General features: G+C 41.4%; 1 protein-coding gene across 4 annotated transcripts in view; it reads right to left on the reverse strand.

Moving 5' to 3' along the window:
• Nucleotides 1–23024, reverse strand: part of TMEM67 (transmembrane protein 67) — a 53307-nt gene that overhangs the window by 6244 nt on the left and 24039 nt on the right. Inside the window, exons 22-29 of one of the 4 annotated variants that reach the window (XM_086882411.1) lie at nucleotides 22806–22886; nucleotides 21534–21650; nucleotides 12510–12626; nucleotides 12323–12427; nucleotides 11860–11962; nucleotides 10735–10877; nucleotides 5369–5427; nucleotides 5042–5280 (exon numbers count right to left, since the gene is read on the reverse strand). In XM_086882411.1, the coding sequence (XP_086738537.1) occupies nucleotides 5386–5427; nucleotides 10735–10877; nucleotides 11860–11962; nucleotides 12323–12427; nucleotides 12510–12626; nucleotides 21534–21650; nucleotides 22806–22886 (708 nt within the window). In that variant the 3' untranslated portion in view covers nucleotides 5042–5280; nucleotides 5369–5385. Of the gene's footprint in view, nucleotides 1–5041; nucleotides 5302–5368; nucleotides 5428–7105; nucleotides 10326–10734; nucleotides 10878–11859; nucleotides 11963–12322; nucleotides 12428–12509; nucleotides 12627–21533; nucleotides 21651–22805; nucleotides 22887–23024 lie in introns of those variants that run through there. The other 3 variants (XM_086882416.1, XM_086882400.1, XM_023920770.2) reach the window with 3 other exon arrangements.

Below are 23024 nucleotides of genomic sequence, written 5' to 3' on the forward strand. Positions count from 1 at the left end.
AGGGCTGTGGACTTGTCACCTTGCATGAAAAGCCTTTGGACTGCACAGAGTAGCCTTTGCTCCCTCCAGCAGCATTAAATGATCCACCCAATCAGACATTCAGTCTTGCCCTGGGTGGTGGAAGGAAATATTTATCCAGAAGAAGAGAGACTATCATAGCCAGAGAAGTGCATCCCTTATTTGCCTTATCTCTGGATCTCATACAGGCAATTTCACTCTGGCATACATAAAGGAAGCAACACCTGTTATTAAAACACCTTGGAAATCATTGGCAAATAGCTCTTATAAACATCAAACACAGGAGAGATAAGCACTTGGATAAAACAGCAAATTTTGTGCCCTCAATACCATGAAGACAGCACTGAAGGAAATGTATTTTCTGATAAGAAATATGCAGGAAAACCTTCAGAAACTGCAAGAAGTGAGAGGAAGGGATGTAGAGTTAGAAAGCACAAGCATTCTCCTTTCTCAATGGTGGGAGGACAGATGGTGGGTCTGTTCCTCACAGACAATAAAGGAGATGTTCAATTTCAAAATGAAGTTTTGATAGTAAGAAACCTGAATGGAGATCAGGTTGGGTTTGGTGTTCCTGTAAACTTCCTTTAGCCCAGGAATTTCTTTCTGTGTTATCCAAGTCTTTGTCAATGGGTCCAGGCTCCTTGTTCCCTGGGCATTGGAACTTTTATGTCCTTGGTGTGATAGGATATCCTCCAGGATGGCAGGCTTTGTCCTGTTCTGCAGGGACCTATAAGCCTTATTCATGCTAGGCCTTTCCAGGCTTCTCATCCCTGGAAAATAAAAAGTCTGAAATATTTCAGCACAGCCGTGTGGAGCTGTGGATGTGTGAGTCCTTGGCAACTGCAGCTCAAGAATCCAGGAAGGAATGAGGCAGATCCTGAAAAGACTCTGGTTTGTTGTGGTTTTTTTGAGAAGTTTGTTAGAAACTGCTCTGCTGATTCAAAGCCTGCTGAATTTGATGAACTGGAATTTTCTGATAAAAACCTGTTGTTTTGATGAAAATTCCTGCCAGCTGTAGGACATCCATTATTGCCTGGTGGAGCCACAGTGACCAGAGGGAGCCAGGCCAGCAAACTCTGAGCCACCATATCCAGGGAGCGCAGCCCTGCTCCTTCTGCGCCTGGCCAAGGTGGTGGAGGTGCTTTCACACCAGGCCAGCAGCAGAGAGGAGCAGCTTTACAGGCAGGTCAGGTCCCTCACATCCCCTGCACATCCCCTGCAGCTGGTGGCTGGAAGGGCCTGGCCCTCCCCTTGTTCCACTGCTGATGCAATGGGGCTACCAGAGCTCTGTCTCTCCAGAGCAGTTTCTAATTTGTTTATTGATGTTGACAAAAGCTCATTTTTACTTCTGTCAGCAGAGATGATGTGGCTGTAAATGAACAGGCCATCCCTCATTATCAGCAAAATTGCCAGCTAAGCACTAACTTCTGGACCCTCTATGGCTGATATACAGAGCAGAGAAGCAAAACAAGGGGCCTATTTACATTTCACTCTGCTGGGGGTGAGAAAAAATGTGGTTTTAACCCCTGAACTGACTGTGTTCATGGACAGGGAATGTATGTGTATGCAGGTGGCTATATGGCCCCATGGTTTCATGGAAGTGTATTTCTGATCATAATTGACCTAAAATAACTGGGGCTTTGGTAAGATCTACCTATTTTGTCTCAATTCATACCTTCTGAATAAAACTCCTAAGATATAGGTGGGGATGACAACAAGCTAATAACCCTGAAGTGATTTGCATGTTGTTCCATATTACAATATATATAAAAGAATGTTAACTCAGATTACTGTAGGCATGACACCAAAACTTTCAGCATTCAACCCAGGTATTTTTTGAAAACAACAGTTAATTTCATCAAAAGGCATTTCTCCTATGTTCCCAGATGGTTTTTTTTAGCCTCTTTAGCTCAGTCCTCTCTATCCCATGAAACAAAATAATGTCCTGCATTGGTCCTGGGTGGAGAATTTCCCTGGGCCAAGTGTAGCCCTGTAGTTCCTTTCTGTCCAAGAAAAAGTTTGTCTTTGTCTGGCCTGACTTCTGTCAGCAATTGAGTGTAACTGGCCAGGATGGTGGTAGCCAGAGGTGCCCAGCAGCAGCTGCTCCCAGCGGCTCCCTGGCCCTGTGACGAGGCTGCAAGGCGCTGGGACACAAGGGCAGGGGGACACCTGGAGTCTTGCAGTACGGTAGTAGTCAGAGACGCAGTGTCTGGAATAGGCAGCTGCGTAAGGTGAGGAAATGTCCTTAGAGACATCCTTAGACAGGATGAACGAGTGTCTTGTGAGCTTGGAAGGGGAGTTTGGAGCGACAGTCAAGCAAGCCCCAGCATCATGTCCAAGACCAGCGTGACGAGTCCTCCCTCGGGCACCACTGCCCAGAGCCTCTGCGGCTCCTTGTTCTGAAGCTGCGAGGAGCGTCCTGCTGAGCAGAGCTCGGCCGGACAGCACGGCTACTGCCGCGCAAGGCCTTTGATGCTAACAGGCCGCTTCCCTGTCAAAAGGGCCCTTTGGCAGGCGGGCGGGTGGCGCAGGGGCGTGTGAGCGCTGCTGCGGCTGCGCTGGGAGCAGCCGCGGGAGAGAGGAAGGGATGCCCGAAAACACCCTTCCTCCTTCAGCCTCCACGGCTTACACGAGTGTGCCTTTTGTCCCGCAACTTTGCGAGCTCCCAAAGATGCCCCTGCATACATCTCGCCTTTCAGCTCTCCTCCGTGTTTTTGGAGTGCAGTCTCCTGACCCAGGAGCCAGCCCAACCCCAGCAGGGCTCCAGCAATGGCACAGCCTTCCAAAATCACTGTAAGCTGTATCTCATTTAAACCTGTATGCTCAGGTGTAGACAAAAGGGGAATTACCAGCTACTTTAATTCATGTTTTTCCAGGGCCCACTTTTTTTTTTTTTTTTTTTTTTTCCTATGATGGGCCAGTGCAGCCTTCCAGAAGAATTGAGCACAGATGTCTGCATGGAGAGTGCCAACCCCTGCCACTGCTGGGAAGAACCTCCACTGAGAGGCCCCCTTTTCTCTCCAGGTTGTGAAAGGAATTTTAACTTTTCCAACAGGTTACCATCAAGACAATATTCTTAAATCAATACTGCTCTGGGACAGAGCAAACAAGAGGGAGGTTGTTTGAAACATTTCTATTCCAGGTTTGGCTTTAGTACAACCTTTTTACGCATGTGTAAACCCAGAGATAAATTGTGTTTAACAGTGTAGTTCTTTGGGAGTGTGAATACCTTCCCCTGCTCAGAAATTAACCCTAAAAACAATTACCTTGGGAGCAAACTGTGCAAGAGCCTGTGCTATGACACAGAAAAGGGGATCAGGCCACCAGTGGGATTTCAGCATGTGCTTGGTGGATTTCTTTGAGAAAAACACTTCCAGCCAAAGCAAATGGGGAAATTTTCCATTTCCTTTAGTTAAATCACTCCTTGGCACCAAAGGAGACACAGACCTGCAAAATCTGGGGATTTTGCACAGGGATATAAGCTTTGGAGCATTTTATCATTGCTTACAGCCCTCCTTTAAGCTCTTAAGCAATGTCTTGGGGCCAGGAAGGTCATTGGTCCCTACAGACTCTCAGGCTAATGGTTAAAAATAGCTGGGGGCCAGGTTCCTTTTACCTGCCAGCGTGGCTACCCTGCTGTGAACCATTTGGTTTGTTTGCACAGGTGGTTTGCAGAAAGTGCACTCTGGGGTTACCCAGACCCACTGCTGGGAGCCCTACAAGACATTTCTCTCTACTCCCCACTTTGCTGATTGCTCCAATCTTCCCACAGAGTTTAACTTGGTGCATATAGCCTTCTGTACCATGTGTCTCCTGCACTTTTGTCATATGGAAAAGCTGGAGGATGGCAACTTCCTGGGCTGTAGGCACTTTTCTCAAGAAATGCCTTTCTCATGTATTTGCTGGGAAAAGGAATCTGGTAATTCTTGGCTAAGGTCTGGATACAAAACCACGTGAGAAGGTGTCATCACTGTGTGATTGCTGCACTGGTTTGGGACCCTCCCTGTAGTCCCAGCTTGCCTCTGTTGGATGTGTGTGTTGCTGGCAGCCACGGGTGGGGTAATACTGTGTGTTCAGCATTCACATTTACTGCATGCTCTCCTTGCAGCAAAGAGGCAGCAGAGAAGGAGCACACAAGAATGGGCTGTGTTATATTTCTTGTGTAATGCCAAATCACAGCTGAAAGAGCTCGTGATCCTGGGCTGGTGCTGCACTTTGGTGTCTCTGGGCAAAACTGAGACCTGCCGCCCCAGGCACCTCTTCCCAGGCCTGGTTCCTCCACTTTTTCCTCCCCTCATAGGACAGCAAACCCTGCCAGGGTTCCTTGCTCACCAACAACCCTCTGAACCAATTGCCCAGCTAGATCCATTTCAGTGCCACTGCCCAGGTAATATCAGGGACTGAGGCTTGTTCCCAGCTGTGAGCTGCTTTCTAGAGTTTATTTCCAAGCACAAGCATCCACAGAGCTGGCTTGTGCTCCTTGCAGATGTGTATTATGTGGTCCTTGAGCCAAGAGACTGACAGGGGGTGTGAAGAGCAGCCAGGATTTTAGTCTACTGCATGGACAGAGGCAGAGAATGTGAAAGCATCCACCTCCTCTAATTATACACTGTGGTTTCCAGTATGGCTTTTATAACTATGGGTGGTGTGGCAATCACTGGTGGGAGGTCAAGCTTTCCAAATTCTCTAACTTTTGTCCTTACCTACTGCATCCATTTCAAGCTCTCCCAGGTAAAGCAGGAGACAGAACAAATTCCTCAGAGCAGATAAACTCCTTTCTGTTCTCCCATCTAAATACATTTAAATGTCTGCTTCTTAATTGCATCATAAAGAATCCCAGCCCTTCCCTGGCAATGATTTCAGAGAAGGAAGTGTTTCCCTTGATGACAAGGGATGGGGAATCAGTGTGACTGTGCCAGAGGAGCCAAGAGCCCTGAGTGGCCACCAAGGGAGGTTCCATTATCTCATGGTCTCTTCTGGCTTCATGTCTGCTGAGCATGGACAGTGAGTATTTCAAATGTCATCAAAGCATTTCTCTGAGTTTATTCAGACTGTCAGAAATAAACCACTGGAGACCATGCTAGATCTAAACAGCTAAAGAGATTGAGGAAATTGTGGTTTGCTTACAGTATGTGGGGTGAGGAAGCAAAACTTCCACAGTGACAGCAACCAGCCTTTCCTTACAACCTGTATAGCAGGGGTGTCACAGCTGCACATCTGCAGCTGCAAACCAGACAGCATCGCTGTGGGATCCTGCTCTTCCTGTTGGCAGACCAGATGGTCCTGATCCACAAGTCTCAGACCCAGCACTTTCCCACCATCACCATACTCACAAATCCCTGAGACTTACCACAGCATCTACAGCCTTCAAAGGAATTCAATTGTGTTGTCTTCCAAACGGCACTGTTTCTGCAATTGCAAAGATAGGGTGTCACCTAACAGAAATAATATGCAGTAAGATCAGTGTTAACCACCAGTGAGCTGCAGCTGCCTGTGCAAGCCAGGCATCCATATACTCTCTCTTTGATTTCTCTTTTCTTTTCTTTTCTTTTCTTTTCTTTTCTTTTCTTTTCTTTTCTTTTCTTTTCTTTTCTTTTCTTTTCTTTTCTTTTCTTTTCTTTTCTTTTCTTTTCTTTTCTTTTCTTTTCTTTTCTTTTCTTTTCTTTTCTTTTCTTTTCTTTTCTTTTTTCTTTTCTTTTCTATTTATAACTTTAATCATGTCTACACAGACGAATTTGTCAGGCTTTGCCTCCATCCTTATGAAAATGTCTACCTCCATGTCCCTGTGGGTTTAGGATGATGTGGGGAGAACCCAGAGTCTCATCAAGTTCTGCACTGAGCTTTTGGGTGCCCTATGTCGCAACACTCGCTGCATTGTAATCTCCACAGAAAGCAATCTGCATGTCCTGCCATGTAGTAATATTTTCCAGTGTTTTTAGAGAAAATAATTTGCACTACAAGGTACAGGAGGGTAATTTTGGTCTTTTCAACAGTGAAGCTCAACTCTTAATACCCACACACATGAAAAAAGAGGAAAATACTGCAAATAGGAAATGCAGTCTTTCCCTTCCCTGTTTCAAACTGTCAAAAAAACCAGAAACTAGTTTCTGACTGAATGCTTTTAGGAGAAACGAACACCTGAGGGGTCTCTCTCCCAGCCTCATTGCTGCTCTGACCTTCCAGGATAGTGTGATAAATACTGAGCTTTCAGCACAGCTGTTATTAAACAAAGATTTCAACTTAACTCCTGCAATCCCATTGACAATGTTTTTGGGGCTTGGCTCTCTGCAGGCCCAGGTGAGCCTCAAAAGGAAGAGGTGAGGAGAAGGGCTGGTGCAGGTGGGGCAGCAGCCTGGGGATGTTTGCCAGAACCAGTGCCCAGATCCATCCTCCAAGAGGCTGTGGAGGGGGAATGCTGCCCCAATGGGTGTGACTGGGTAGAGAAAAAAAGGGGAAAGTAGGTAATGTTGAGGGAGACTAGTTTTGAGAGGTTTGGTAGTTACCTCCTTCCACCATCCATTTACTTTCTTAAGAGTGTGTCACAATGTCATTGTCCCCTTCACCCACTGCTCAAACACTCTTGCTGAGCCTGAAAACAAACCAAAACCCCTCGAGCTGGGCTTGGCATCACTGTGCTGCCCATGCTGCAGCTGATAAGAGGGTGGAAGCTGAGCACCCTGCCAGCCCCACTCTTCACCTCTGGTAGGGTTTACCTCAGTCACACACCTGCCCCTACCATTCAAATGAATGTTGTAGTAAAATGGCAAGTCCTCACCAGTAAATGAAACCTGTAGATTTTAACATATTTTTGAAGTTACTGTACCTTGTCTGTATATACGAATTTTAATTGTTTGTAGAAATAATTTGTTTGGTATCTAACTTGGCAAAAAATAACCATCTCAGTCCATTAGTTTTGGCTATCCAAAACCATTGTTGCATGGACTGCAAAACCCCTTTCTCACACTTGTTCTGACAGAGCTTCTCTGGACTGTAGAGCCAGCAGCAGCCCTACTCTCATGTGCATGAAAGAAGAAACATGTTGTAGGTTTGGGTCAACTCAATTAATGCGTGGAAAAAAAACCCTGTCTCAAATCTTTGACCTTTGTTTTATTGAGAAATAGAGAAACATACAGGAGAGACTGAAAATACCATGTGGACAAACAGAGCATTTAGAAACCTGAAAGACAGTCATCACATGAACAACACATTGTAGATGTGTATTAATTAAAAAAAAAATAAAAAACATTAAGCTGGAAATACAATCACAAGTGATATTTCTTAAAAAAATACCAAGGTTGATATTTCCTGAACAAATCAAGGAATAGGGGAACAAAGCTCAGTCAGCCTGTTCCAAGTGTTCACTGAACAAGAAGAGTGAAGAAGAGCTTCTATGAATTCCTGTAGCTTTTGACTCCTGTAACTATTTCCTAAATCATGTAGCGTGCCTATGTTAGCTATATTAACATTTTAGACAAATGATCTGGAAAAATAAAACAAGACAGAGTAGCGTGTACACTGAGGAGAGGGCCAAGTGACTGAACTGTTTTGACAGGATGTTTTTAGATTAATTTATCATTTATCTGTTAAGAGTTGCTTTTAGCAGTAGTTGCAAAATGCAAGATCATTAAAGCTTTCATGTGCCTTGCTGTGCAGGAGATAATTAAAGGCATATCTAAAGCAAACTCAGAGCAGGAATTTTGTATGGAGAGGTGTACCTGGTTAGCAGAAGCATTGAGAACAAGGTACAGAGTGAGAGCTCACGTGCTGAAATGTCTCCATTTCTGCTGGTACTGAACTGATAAATACCAAACTAATTAACTCCACACGTCTACAGATGACACAACCACATCTTCATTCTGCTTTCAGACATTTCTCTCATTCACCCAAGTCTAGTTAGTTTAGATATTCTGGCTGTAGCTGGTCATAAATCTGACTATTCTGGAGGAAGTATGGTTGAAGTGTGGTTCTGTCCCCTGGAAAAACTTCATGATCACGAACATATCACCAGAATTCAGAAAGAACAAGCCTGTGCCCGTGACAATTGACAGTAATGCACAGCTCTATTCACAGTTCTACTGGTCTAAAGACCAGTACTGGGGCACTTCACCAGGGTCACCCTCGCTCATTAATAGACTACAGCAACTCCCTACACCCCTTCAGTCACATCTGTTAACTTGGGTCAATATGGTCACATGACAAAGATTTTATTTCCCCTCATGCACTGACTTTGCAGTAGAACTTGTAAGGACTTAAGTTTAGTTCAGATTTGCAAAGACATCCACCAAAGAAATACATGGACACCAGGTGAGGCTCTTTGCCTTGTGAATGTCCTGTTGCAGACTCTTTTTCAGATGGCTCCTTAGCTTAGTTTTGGCTCTTGTAGATCACTGACAAGAAACCTCACAACTAATGAGGTCATACAGTCATAGTTCCCAGTAAAAATAAAATTTTTGGCTGTTTAAAGAGATCCAGAACCTAATGGACACTTTAATTACTACATTCACCATAAATGCAGCAACCTTAATTTTATTTATCCTGAACTCTTCACTCCATTTGAAATTTTGTATGCACACCTTTTCTGAGGCATAGTATGCACCAACAAACTAAGAACTGTGTCCATAAGCAGACAGAAGCAAGGAAAGCATGAAATGGAAATACCCATGCTAAACTGCACATTAATAAATGGATGTCCCACTGCAAATCAACTTTTCAGTTATCTCTCTAGTCACAGCCTTACTGGCAGGCACATTCTATCACTCAATACAACTGTATTGGACTAGCAACTGACACAGGCTTTGCAACACCAAAAGCAAATGCAGTGGAGCAATAGTGATTGAGAATTATGTCCACGTTATTCTCAGTTTAGTATGATATGACAGGGTACCGACATGAGAACATGTTCCTCTTTATGAAGCCAAAAACCATCTGAAATGCAATGCTGCTTCCACTCAGACAAGCATGTCTGCACTGGAAATCTGCTAAGTTCAATGAATCATGTCCTCAGTCTCTGTTTCAGAATAAACATGAGATGATGTTAACTGATATTTTTCTGGTATTTTTGCTCATCAAAGTCCCTTATTGAATCATCTAAAGATAAGTAAGAGCTATAAAGCCAGCAAACACTATTCATATTTAGTTAATGAATTAATGAAAAAACATTAAGTATAAAAAGGCAGGGAGACTTTTCAGTGATAAAAATGGGAGGTAGACACCTCAGTTTAAGGTGATTTGAAGGCCATTTACAAACTCCCTTGGCACTTGAGTAATTATTAACTCATCTAAATTCCAAAAATATGATGATGGTAAAATTATTATGGTCTCTGTTATATCTAAAGATAATAAAATCTGGAAATTAAGAGACCATGAGCACCTGTGAAAACAATTCTAAAAAGATTTTAAAAAATTGCTTCCATTTCAGTTGTGTGGAAAAAGTGGACAGAATAATTACTGTTGTTTCCTTGAATATCTTGCATCACAAGGCAGCAGATCAAGAACAAATCCCAAATATTGATGACCATCTCCTTTGCTCTATCATAGCCTCTTTCTCTACATTACTGTAACACCACTGTACCTCAAATACGTTTGGGATGTCATGTGTAGGCCACACATGAAAGAAACAATTATATACTCCAACAGAAGAGACAGAATTATACAGTACTGTTTGACACAAGACAGAAATGTTAAAATTTCAAGTGGGATTCACTGAAAATAAGTGATTTTTAAAAATTCACCCTGAAATACTAACTTAATTAAGAAAAAATCTTGTGCTGTATAAAACTCGACATATATTTGCTAAACATAACGACTCAAAATAACTTAAAAAAAATAAACAAGATTTAAGGTATTTTCAGAGAATTTAAAAGTTGGCAATCTCTCCTGACAATCAGATGCTCAAATTGTTGCCTCAAAGTCAGTGGTCCATATTTTATCAAAAGCCATAAAATAATTTTTATCTTATTCTAATAATAACAACAGTAAGTTTACTTCTTCTTATTTGCATGTACCTTTCTTTTTAAAGGCCTATTTTTTTTTTAAATTTAAAAAAAAATCCCTATAAATACAGAAAAATAAATCTTAATAGCACACAATATAAAAAATGACAAGTTTCAAACCCATTACATTGTTATTGTTGAAAAGCGCACTACAGTTAATCTGCAGGTCAGAGACACTTCGATCATGTTCATATTTTCCATGATTAAATCCTTAACAGTTTTTCATCTTCTCAATTAAATGAGAAATCTTTGATCCACCAAGGTTTTGGATGCCAAATTCTTCTGCCCAAGTGTATTACGAATAAACCTAAATATCTAAGAACATTTTGGAAAACATGTATTAATGAAGAAATAATTACACTAGTATGTATCTAACATAAAATAGTAACATCAGATTATTTTTAAATTGCAAATAATATGAATTAGATGCTTAATTTCCTTTAGCATTTTTAAAACATTTCCCACTACCTTTCCACTCTAAATTATGATAGAATTACGTGAGATTAATTTCAACAGATATCTGTGTTTTTGTAACCTTTTCATTCAGGATCACCATGTGAACAAAATTAATTTCTCACAAGTTTATTTGACAAAATAAATAAAACTATTTTATAAGGTCTCAATATAATCTTCTCTCACTGCATTTATTATCTAGTTAACTATTTAAACTCCCATACTGACTCCAATTTAAAAAATATTACTTTGTTCTTAAATTGAAATTTACCTCTTGTTGCAGGTATGTTAGAATTGCTGCTAAAACAAAACTTTGGGAAGCTAAATCCACAACCGAGAAAAACAGGATATCAAAGATGAGCAGTGTTGTTTCATTGCCATAATAGAGAACATCACTGAAAGAGTGTCCTTCATCTATGGAAAGAGAACATTTAAAAAAAAATTAGTGTTTCTGTGAGTTGCAAGTTTGTGGAGTTCATCAGTCCGTGCTCAGGAAGCTGGTGAAAGAAAGGAAAATCAGAGATAGAGCAATTTATGACATTCTGTGGCAACACAGAGATAGTCCTGCCATTCTGTTGAAAAATAACACAAACTTCACTTAGAAAATGGCATCACACTGATGAACACAGTGTCACACACAACTCTATTTATTCCTGAGATCTCAATCTGATTATTTTACAAAGTTGTTTTAAACGAAGAAGCAGATATAACTTCCTTGTCACTGAAATTTTTAGTAACTATTAGCTCTGGCCCCAACTCAACAAAATCATAAAATCATATGCTTAATGCCTTATTTAGGAGGAGGTTCAGATCTTAGCATTATTTTTGTTTAATGGTTCCCCAGAAAACAGGTCGTTTAAGGTGAAAGTACCTTTTTCATAGCCAAAGTACTCTAGACCATTTATCTACTTTATTTTATCAAAAAGCACCACTTCTATAAGAGAAAAGAATATGTAAACAATTGCAGGAAACATATTCTTTTCCCACTTCCTACTTGTTCAAAAAATGTCCAGTACAAGTTTCATTGGAAACAGCGTATTTTCATTATAAATTGTGTATTTCAGTGCCATGAAACCCTGACTTGTATCGAAACTTCTGCGAACCATAGCAGACTATCAAACAATGTATTTCTATCAAAGTTTATGATTATGAATTTCATAAACATGTGCACATCTGTTACTTTCAGCTGCTTTAAATAAAAGACATCACAGTCAAATGACAAATTATAAACAGGATTTCTGTAACTTAAAGAACTTCTCTTAAATACTTCCCTCACAAGCAGTCATTCAATGATCCCTCCTGCTGTAAAGTCCATTTTAGATTATAAATCCTGGGAAAGAAAACTACACAGAAACCAGGATACTTAAAATAGTACAAATGTCACACATCTTTTTACCATTATAAAAAATACTTTTCTCTATTGGTTCCATGAACTCCATGCCAAGAATTCGTTCAAGCAGCAATTTATCTTTAACAATATAATCTGTTTCTTTATGAACCTGCAAGAAAAAGAAAACAACAATTCTTGTTTTATGATTTCAAACTTGATACAAAGTGAAGTACAGCTACTTACACCTTTATTAATGAAACAAAAAACACTGGTCTATTCCAAGACAAAAGTAAGTACATAACAAAAAAGGATTTGTCATTTTTAAGTGCAGTCTGCACTGCTGGACAGCACTGCAATTGTTTTGTTTTTTTTTTTTTTTTAAATGAAGCACTGTTCTGGATGCCATAAAATCTTTAACAACAAATCTTGAAGCACATATGCTTAAAGAGGAATTACAGTCCTTTAGATTTACAATTTTTAGTTTGTACTTAGAATATTTTCCTTAATATAGTAATGTCAATATACATACATGATCAATAAAAGAACTGAGAAATTTGTTCATGGCATTGTAGGCCCTTGTGCTTTGTTCAAAAGTATTTGCAGATGAGTCCAAAAGCCTGGCAGGACCACGTTTCTGAAATATAACAGGACCAAGACTTTAACAGAAAAAATTCATATTTTAAATAATATTTAAAGAATAACAATATCTCACTTACTCTTGTTAAGGTTTCATGGATCCAGTCATAGTGCAGTCGCATTTTTCTTGAAATGGAAATCTGAAATGTCTGGCCATCTGTGTTTGGTAACAAACCTCTCTGACTACACAGATTTTCCTATACAATTAAAGCAATTGTAAATTAACATTATTAATGTCATTCATAGACCCAAAAATAGTCCAAAGCTTTTCATTTCCTCTCTTTCATATATAGATAATAGTTAATATCTCTAAATATTTGAATTCACTGCACTCTTGTTCTATTGCAGCAAGATTTCCTTAGGACATGAAATCCTGACCCCTGCTGTCACAAAGTCATATTTCTCTTTTCACCTGTGGTTCAATACCTTCCAGTAATACATATTCTGATATTTATTCTGAAGACCTTTCTTTTAGGTCTATCATTTTTTCTATACTTGTCTCGCTTTTTTTTCTATTTCTTTGTTTTGGATTCTGGACTTTTTCTGTATGTTCTTCAGGTCACATTTAATAAATCTCAGAAACCCCAAGAAAATAAAAAATTTGACATCTTCATGAAGAAAACCCCCTGTTTTTTCCCAAAATTAGATTAAAATAAGCAATTAAGAAAAAAAAAATTGTAGGAACACTTAAGTCAAAAACATTATCAATAAGATTCCTCTGTATTTCAGTGTTTGAGATTTAATTTTCACATGGTTATAATTTTTTCTGTCCACTTAACATTGAAATAGCAGTATCCTATTATTATTATATTAATTATTATATTATTATATTAATAATATTATTATATTATTATCCTATTTAAGGTACTTTCTTCGTTGTCCCTAAAAAGATACAAGATATCATGAAATTTAATGCAGTCTCTGATCTTGTATTAGACATTTTGTATTTGCCTGATCTTGCAGCAAAGATAAAACATATGTCAAACTAGAAAAAATGACTCGATCTTCTCGAGTGTGACCCAGCTAGCTCAGTGATGAGGTTTCTCTTCACTCGAGTTTAGAGCCAGTATATGTTTGTGAGATTCACTGATTTTCTTCAAGAATTCAAGTCTATAGAGCGAGTAAAGAAATCAGGGGGGGACTCTCTCTCTGGTTTGCATTCCACAGTTTATTTCTGTGAAGGGGAATCCAAGGGACGAGAGACAAAGGATTTGGGGTCTGGGGGGTCTCTTTTAACAGGGTTTCTCGGAGGGAGGGAACATCAGAGAGAGAACCAATTATTTTTCTCAGTTAGTACATCTTACAAACTTTCTACAAATCAAGGTTACACACACCAAGATAAGAAGTAACAGACACCAACTTCTTCAAATGCCCACAAAGGTGTAGGAGTATTCTCCACAGAGGGGCAGAGGAGGAGAGAGGGGGGGCTTGGTTTCCTGGCAACCCAGGGGGGAAAGAAAGGGAAGGCAAGGTAAGCCTGGCCTCTCAGCTTCCATAGCTCAGAGGCATTCTGGGACAGGAAAAACAGAGTTACAAACTTCCGTGTTGGAAAGAAGGGTTCTCTTCTCTCAACCCCGTGCTTTCCTGGGCTAAAGAAACTTCAAGCAGCTGGAAATGCCAGCGGGGTCCTCTCTTTACTCTATCCGGCCTCTCACCGTGGGGCTGAGGAGAGAAACTTCAGTAACCATGGTAACTTGACGCCAGGTAAACAATTAGGAAAAAGAGAAGCTGGGGGTGGGGGGAGGATCACAAATAAAAGATGGGAAAAGATACATTTCAGGCTATCAACTACAACATCTCCCCCTAATTTTTTCCAAAAGAAGGAAGGGAACTTGGTTTTACTTCTTCAAACCAAGGGGAAGGGGTTTGGGGTATGTTGGGATTTGGGAATTCCACAGCATTTATCTGAGGTGCAGGAGAAATTAACTTGGTGGTGGTGGTAACACACCAACGTTGCAAAACAGAAAACATAATCAAAACAACAACAACAATTGCAAAAAACCCTAAAACAGTCCGGAAAACAGAAGACAGCCATCCCGAAAATCCCCATCCTGAGAAAATGTTCACAAAACTGTCATGCTGGGGATGGTTTCTTCTTAAAACAAGGAACAAAAAACATTAGCTGAATTCATCAATAAACAGATTCAACAGTGGAAAGTCAGGGTAGAATGGAGAATCTGGATTTCCTTCTCCACCCAAATACCTGTTTGATCTTTGAACTTCTGCCACTGAAATATCGGGGGGTCTGGTGGGGTGTTTTTCAATGTACGGTTTTACCCACCTCTGTGGGACCCACCGCAAACCCAGGGGTGTTGATACACAAGCGTATCCTCTTCCCCATGTCACTAATTTGTAGGGACCTTCAATTTTTCCACTCTCAGGGTCTCTCATCAGCACTGGTGGATGTTCCTTGAGCTTGTGTTTGCCATGAGGGGAGAAATGCTTAACCACAGGGGGGTTTTGATCTTCCATAGAACAATTTAAAAAATTGAGAGTGAACAGGGCTTTGCATAATCTTTCCTGTGGTGTTAACTTTACTTTGTCTTTCCACTGATTTTTCAAAACTCTTTTGAGTGACTGGTGTGCTCTCTCTACTATTGCTTGACCTGTTGGAGAGTGTGGGATTCCTGTCTTGTGTCTCACTCCCCATTCCTGCAAAAATTCCTTAAACACTTTGGAAATATATGCTGGTCCATTATCTGTTTTAATTTCTTTAGGGATTCCTAGTACAGAAAAAGCTTGCAATAGGTGCTTTGTGGCGTGCACACCTTTTTCTCCTGCATGGGCTGAGGCAAAAATTGCTCCCGAGAAGGTATCAATAGATACATGTACATATTTTACCTGTCCAAATTCAGGAATGTGTGTTACATCAGTTTGCCATACTTCACAGCTTTCAAGTCCCCTTGGATTGACTCCAGCACCCAGGGATGGCAGAGCTGAGTGCTGACAGTGGGGACACGTGGCCACAATGGCTTTGGCTTGATCTCGTTTCAGATTAAACTGTCGAATCAGGCCTGGTACATTCTGATGAAACATTTCATGGCTTAATTTTGCCTGTTGAAACAGGTCAGGGAGTCTGGCCAGCCCAACAGGGGCAGCAGCCAGGGAATCAGCTCTGTCATTCCCTTCTGCTATGAAACCAGGTAATTCCATGTGCGACCGGGTATGCATAACAAAGTAAGGATGTTCTCGATGGGACACTGCATAAATCAATTTTGAAAGCAATTCAAACAAAGTTCTGTTTGAGATCTCCTTGAGGACTGCATTTTCTGCTCTGGAAACCACTCCTGCTACATAGGCTGAATCAGTGACCAAATTGAATGGTTCTGAAAATCTCTCAAATGCTCTAACCACTGCTGCTAACTCAGCAATTTGAGGGGATCCTTCCACATAATCAACATCTGATTCCCACTGCTGTGTCTGAGGATCTTTCCAGGTCATTACTGACCTTCGGGATGCTCCAGAAGCATCAGTAAAAACAGTCAAAGCTTCAAGGGGCTTCTGACTCCTCTTATCTTTTGGTACCAAATTAAATTTTGAATTAAACAATTTGTGTGCAGGGGCATGAACTGAAATCTGCCCAGTAAAATTCTCCAGAGCAATTTGCAGGGTCTCTTGATTCCTCAAGAGGTGCTCAAACATTTCCCTGGTCATCTTCACTGAGGAGGTTTCTTCCTCAGAGAGGCTTAGGGGCAAATGTATACATGAAAAATCACAGCCAGCAAGTTCTCTCATTCTCAGCCTGGCCTTTCCAACCAGCTGGGCCATCAATTCCTGTGGCCTTGTAATATTTTTGGACCGATGGTGACTGAGAAAGACCCACTCAATTATTATCAAATGGTCTTTCTGGTCCTTGTCCCACTGAAAAATCAACCCCTGAAGGTGTGGCAATTTCCCCATTACAATAAATTTGAAAGGCAGCTCTGGATGGCATCTATGTGCCTGTCTCTTTTCCATCATACTGCTTACCTTCTCTAAAGCATCCCTGGCTTCTGGAGTCAGTGTCCTTGGAGCACTCAGCTCATCTCCCCCTTTCAATAAATTGAAAAGAGGGGCTAGGTCATCAGTGGCAATGCCTAGCCAAGGCCTAACCCAATTCAGTGTTCCACACAGAGAGTGCAAGTCGGCTAAGGTTTTGGGATTGCTGTTAAAAGCCAATTTTTGAGGAACAATTGTTTTTGCTGTGATTTCCAGACCTAGGTATTTCCAAGGAGGCATCTTTTGTACTTTTTCTTCCTGAAGGGTAAGTCCTGCAGTTGTTAAAACTTCGATCACCCGGTCCAGTGTGGACTGGAGCAATTTTTCCTGGGGGGCACACACTAGCACATCATCCATATAATGCAGGATAATGGCTTCCCCCACCTCAGCTCGCACAGGGGATAACAAGGTGGCAACATACCATTGGCAAATCACAGGTGAATTTTTCATCCCTTGGGGAAGGGATTTCCAATGAAACCTTCTCATTGGGGCTTCTCTGTTGAGGGAAGGCACAGAAAAAGCAAACCTGGAGGCATCTATAGGGTCTAGAGGAATTTTGAAAAAGCAATCTTTGATGTCAATCACAGCCAGTTCCCAATCTTGAGGAAGCATGGCAGGAGACGGCATTCCTGGCTGAAGAGGTCCCATGTCTACAATGACTTTGTTAATTTCTCTCAGATCATGAACTAATCTCCACTTGTCTTTCCCTGGCTTTTTAATGACAAACACTGGGGAGTTCCAAGGGCTAAAAGTAGGTTCAATATTGCCTTGGGCCAATTGCTCATCCACTAACTCATTTAGCGCCTTTAATTTCTCTTTACTCAGCGGCCACTGGGGTATCCAAATTGGGGAATCTGTGGTCCATTCTAGTTTTTGGGTCTGGCGCTTCTCAGTGGCCGCAATCAAAAATCCTGAGGTGTTCTTGGAATTTCAATGCGGACTCCCCATTGGGACATGACATCTCTTCCCCACAGGGGAACCTGGAAATCAGTGACAATGGGGCGAATAGATGCTATTTGCCCATCAGGTCCTCTAATCTGAATGGGTTCCTTTGATATCTTGGCCAATTGGGCTCCCCCTATACCTTGGATGTGGCTAACCATCGGTTGCAGTTCCCATTGTGGTGGCCATCTCCTTTCAGGGATGACAGTCACATCTGCTCCTGTGTCTATCATGCCTGTCATTCCCATGCCTTCCCTACCTTTCTTCAAATGGCATGAGATGATGGGTTTGTTTTCTCCCACTGCTTGAGCCCAGTAGATCTGAGGTGCTGCATCATCTACTGGGATCCCTGATGGAATGGGAATAGCTTGAGCAATTACCTGCCCTTGTGCCAGGTAGAATGGTGGGTTGATGCACCGTGCCAAAAGGATGAGTGCATCCAAGTCAGCGGAAAGAGTGACAGGAGAAATTTCAATCTCTGGGGGTGTGTTTTTTGTGTCCCCAGTAACAAGAAACTTACAATTCAGGTCGGGGGTCAGTTTTTCCCTCAGTGGGTCAACGGAAACAACCGTCCAGTGGCGAGACCTAAAAAAATGATCTTTCACAGTAAACAATTTGAGAGGTAATTTTGGCTTCCAATCTTCATAACCCTTGATGTTATTTCGGTGGCAGAAGTCAGACCTGTGAGAAATGTGACATTTAAGAGTGTTATCACATTTAATTTTCCCTCCCCCTATGACTTCTATTCCACTTGTGTCTCTGCGCGGAATAGACTCGCGCTGGGTATCTAGTTTTTTTGGTTCTGAGGACCCCCTCCCTTTTCCCGGTTTCCCTGCCCTTGCTTGTTAGGATATGGCACTTGGCAGAACTTTGCAAAATGTCCTGGCTGTCCACACCGATGACAGGTGAACGGTCCCTTCGGCTTGGCTGGTGATGGCAGAGTAGGTACAGTTGTGGCTGCAATCCTTCCTGGGGTTCTCTGGGAATCCTCAGTCCTTGGCATTGAAGTGCTGATTACATCCGTACACATCTCGATTAAAGTTGTCAAGGTCGGTGGTGGATCCTTCGGCAGCACCCGAATCAGTGCTTTGCAGGCTTCGTTCGCATTCACTCGAGCCATTTCCAACAGCAAGTCAGAGTGCAGGGTGGTATTCTGCACTTGTCTTTCAATCTGTACCTTTAATCTATTCACAAAATCTACAAATCTTTCATCAGAACGCTGTTTAACTTGAGCATAGGGAACAACAGATTCAGAAAGAGGAATACTGAAAAATGCTTTCTCTGCAGCTTTCTTTATTTTCTCTCTAACTCCTTTTGGCAAATTTTGGGCCTGGTCAATAGGTTCGCTCCAATCACCTTCGCCACATAAGTGATTCATGGTAATTATTTTACCCATTTCATCTAAAGCCTCGAAATCACTGCTCAGTAATTCTCCCAAAAGGGTTTTCAACAATCTTTTCCAAGCCCCTTCCCAGAGCAAATATTCTCCTGGGGATAGAAGGCAGGAAAACAAATCCTTCAAATCATGTGGGACCAATTGGTTGGAGGAGAGGGTTGCCTTTAAAAGACTTTTAAAAAATTGGCTTTCCTTTCCAAACTCCTTTGCTGCTTTGCATAATTCCATTTTCAATCGAAATGACATTACATTCCATTCTGGTAATGTTCCTCCCCTCCCATAAGTTACAGGTGCTGCAAAGAAGGCAGGTCTCTGTTCCTGGTTTGTCCCTTCACCCCCTCCCTTCCCCACTCTGTGTGAGCTGGAGGGAGTGACCTGGGAGCCAGCAGCAGAGAGAGGGCAGGCGGGGTTGCAGGGGGGGTAGGAGGGGTCAGGGGCGGGGTGCCTTGGGAGGGAGACACCCCTGAGGGGTGGGGCGGAGGCAGAGGAGGGAGGGTCTGGAGGACCAGGAGGGGGGAGGTCTTGGGGGAGGAAAGGGTTGAAGGGGGGAGGGGAAACAAAGGGATTGTGGGAAGAAGAAGCAACTTGGGGGTCGACCATGTGCTCACCACCATTTTGAAGTTCCTGGGCCCTTTGTGTAACACTTGGGGGGAGACTCACCATGTGGTCTCCTCCATTTTGTGTACCCAAAAGACCACCAGGAATAAAAGGAGAGGAATATTGAGGGTAAAGAGGGGTAGGAGAGGGAGCTGGGATGGGTTTTAGGGAAAGGTTTCCAACAGCTTGGCCAGAGCTACTGGAACAGGGGTGCTGAGAGGACTCCCCCAGCTTAGGGTAACAGGGTTGAGGTAAAGAAACAGGGTTATCAGAGTTAGGATTGGATAACCTTTTTTCTTCTTTTTCAATAAGGGTTAGTCTAATCAAAACAAACAAATGGATTACTTTCTCTGCTGAACTATCTCCAGCATTCACAGATTCAGTCAATTTTGTCCCCACTCTGTTCCAAAAGGAAACAGAAGTTATATCTGCAGGAGACACTTGAGGAAAATTTAAAAAAACCCAATTCACTAATTTTTTCACCTTTTTCTTAGAAAACGGTTTCTCTCCAATTTGCAAAATGCCAATCACTTGATTAAAAATCCCCCTTTGTGCTACAGACAGTCTTGCACCCATCTTGTGATCTCACCTGTCCGTTGCAGCTATTTCACCAACGGCTCCAAACTGCTCTGCATCCAGAAGTTTCACCTGGGATGGGACTCTTCTCTCACCCACTCCCTCTTCACCACTTCCCCCCTTTGGGGAATTCAGTCTTCTGAATGCTCCTGCCGTTGTCTCGCTCTCAAAAGCAGCCCCTCGGTGCACAGGGGTTCTTGCTTTTCTCCCCAGCACGTCTTCCACCTAGAACAGCGAAGAGACGCTTCTGGGGTAGATGTCGTCCCAGCGGTGGTCAGAATCTCACCTTCCGTGGTTCTTCTGTCCCCTTTATTGAGGGACAGGCCAGCCCCACGTTCTGGGCGCCACCTGACTCGATCTTCTCGAGTGTGACCCAGCTAGCTCAGTGATGAGGTTTCTCTTCACTCGAGTTTAGAGCCAGTATATGTTTGTGAGATTCACTGATTTTCTTCAAGAATTCAAGTCTATAGAGCGAGTAAAGAAATCAGGGGGGGACTCTCTCTCTGGTTTGCATTCCACAGTTTATTTCTGTGAAGGGGAATCCAAGGGACGAGAGACAAAGGATTTGGGGTCTGGGGGGTCTCTTTTAACAGGGTTTCTCGGAGGGAGGGAACATCAGAGAGAGAACCAATTATTTTTCTCAGTTAGTACATCTTACAAACTTTCTACAAATCAAGGTTACACACACCAAGATAAGAAGTAACAGACACCAACTTCTTCAAATGCCCACAAAGGTGTAGGAGTATTCTCCACAGAGGGGCAGAGGAGGAGAGAGGGGGGGCTTGGTTTCCTGGCAACCCAGGGGGGAAAGAAAGGGAAGGCAAGGTAAGCCTGGCCTCTCAGCTTCCATAGCTCAGAGGCATTCTGGGACAGGAAAAACAGAGTTACAAACTTCCGTGTTGGAAAGAAGGGTTCTCTTCTCTCAACCCCGTGCTTTCCTGGGCTAAAGAAACTTCAAGCAGCTGGAAATGCCAGCGGGGTCCTCTCTTTACTCTATCCGGCCTCTCACCGTGGGGCTGAGGAGAGAAACTTCAGTAACCATGGTAACTTGACGCCAGGTAAACAATTAGGAAAAAGAGAAGCTGGGGGTGGGGGGAGGATCACAAATAAAAGATGGGAAAAGATACATTTCAGGCTATCAACTACAACAAAAAAATACTTATGCAAATTAATTTCTATAAAGAATGAGTTGTATCACCATAGCAGACGAGATGGAATAATAGAATTGATTTGCAGATTGCAAGTTTCTGTATTAGTATTTCAGATCTGTCTCTTTACTAAAGCTTTTTGGTATGCACCTTTTTGAATGTGACTATGACCTTATGAAAAGCTTAAATATTTAAAAGAAGGTTCTGAAATACATAAAAAACTTTTTCGAGAAATAGGAATTTCATATCCTTGAAATGTGAAGAAGTAACAAGATGAAACAGTGAAGAAAAAAGATGAAAAGCTAGTTAAAGCTTTTAAGCTACTGAGTCTTTACATACTAACAGCTTCTATCTTTAAGTAACATGGTTCAATGTAGCGCGCAATTGCAGATCCATAATGCAAAGGTGTGTGGTCTTTATATAAAATAAATAATTGAGCAGATGTAAACTTGAATACTTTTACTTACTGCTTCTCTCTTCAGGTTCATATTCATTTCTTCCATATTGGTATCTGCATGTCCATGCACTGAGCGACCATGGATATAATAACCAAAGCAGTTGTGGGACAAGAGAAACACTGAAATCTAAGAGATGGGGGAAGAGAGAACACTTTAATCAACAATTATCCTTTTATTTTTGATCTTCTGAATTCATAGTGAAGATCAGTCAAACCAGTGAGCCCAGCTACAAATACAAAGTAGGCAAGTACAGAAAAAATAAGTGAGAAAAATATTTAGCAACTCTTTTACTAATTAATTTTATCTATATGCAACTAGAAACACATACCAGCTTCAAGTTTAGTTTATCAACAGCAAGGAAGTGCTGCTGCTTAATTCCACAGAGTCAAGAAATTAAAGCTATTAGATTTTATTTTGATTCAAAGGTTATTTCTGTGCTAATACAGTGTAATACATATGCATGATTCCAGCTGAACTCCTAGAAGACTGTATTTAACAGAACTTCATTTAGTATGATACAATGCTTATCTATGACATAAACTCCAAAACTAATTCTTTTCTACAACCCAGGTTCTACATGGGTGTTTCATAGAAGAGCAATAACCACAGCTGGAAAGACTGATAAAAGAGGTAAATTGGTATTTTTAAGAAGTTCTGGACAAATGAGGTAATCCAATCTGTTCTGACTGCACTCTTTCGTTAAAAGGGAATTCCTGCTGTATAATGCTTCAAAACCCATATGTAAAGAAGAGAAAGTTCAGATGTGTGTAAGAGAAAATGTATCTAAAAGGTAGTAACTGTTAAGAGGGACAAAATGAAATTCTGCAGTTGAGGAAGACAGGAACAGAAACTGGAATACACTGTATTAAATAAAACCAAGACAACTTGCAAGTCAGAAGGACTAAAACACAAACCAGTATACAGAATGACAGTAAATGGTTCCACACCTAATTTCTGTTATAACTTGTGATTTTTTGAATTCTGTATCAGCACATGCAACCTATTTAAACTAAAAACAAGAAAAACAACCAAAAAACCTAAAAAATTCAGATGTCTAAAAGAACATATTGTTACCTCTGCTTCTGAAATATTTTTTCACTGAAAGTTTAACTGAAATCTTGCAGGGTTCTCCAGTAAAATGAGCTGAAGGAAACATCAGCTTTGGCTGATGTGAGCTAGTAATCTAAATTAAATGAATAAATATTATTCAATATTCTTAAAGCTATTTTATATACTATTCTATTTAAAATGCCACTGCAAATGAGAGAAAAAAATACTTACATTGCTCACACAACACAAATCAACAAATTGGCTTATCTTATCTTCAACAAATCTTTCATAAATCATAGCAAAAAATATAACCTGAAATAAATCAACCAAATTTTCTTTTATTAGTTCATCATGTTTGACATTATTAAGCAATGAATTTCACCACTTAACACCCACCATTATCAGATTTCTGTAGTGGCCACCATTGCATTGGACTTAATGAAACAGGAT

The sequence above is a fragment of the Cyanistes caeruleus genome, chromosome 1 (assembly GCF_971803275.1).
Source record: "Cyanistes caeruleus chromosome 1, bCyaCae1.hap1.1, whole genome shotgun sequence".
Classification (NCBI taxonomy): Eukaryota; Metazoa; Chordata; class Aves; order Passeriformes; family Paridae; genus Cyanistes; species Cyanistes caeruleus.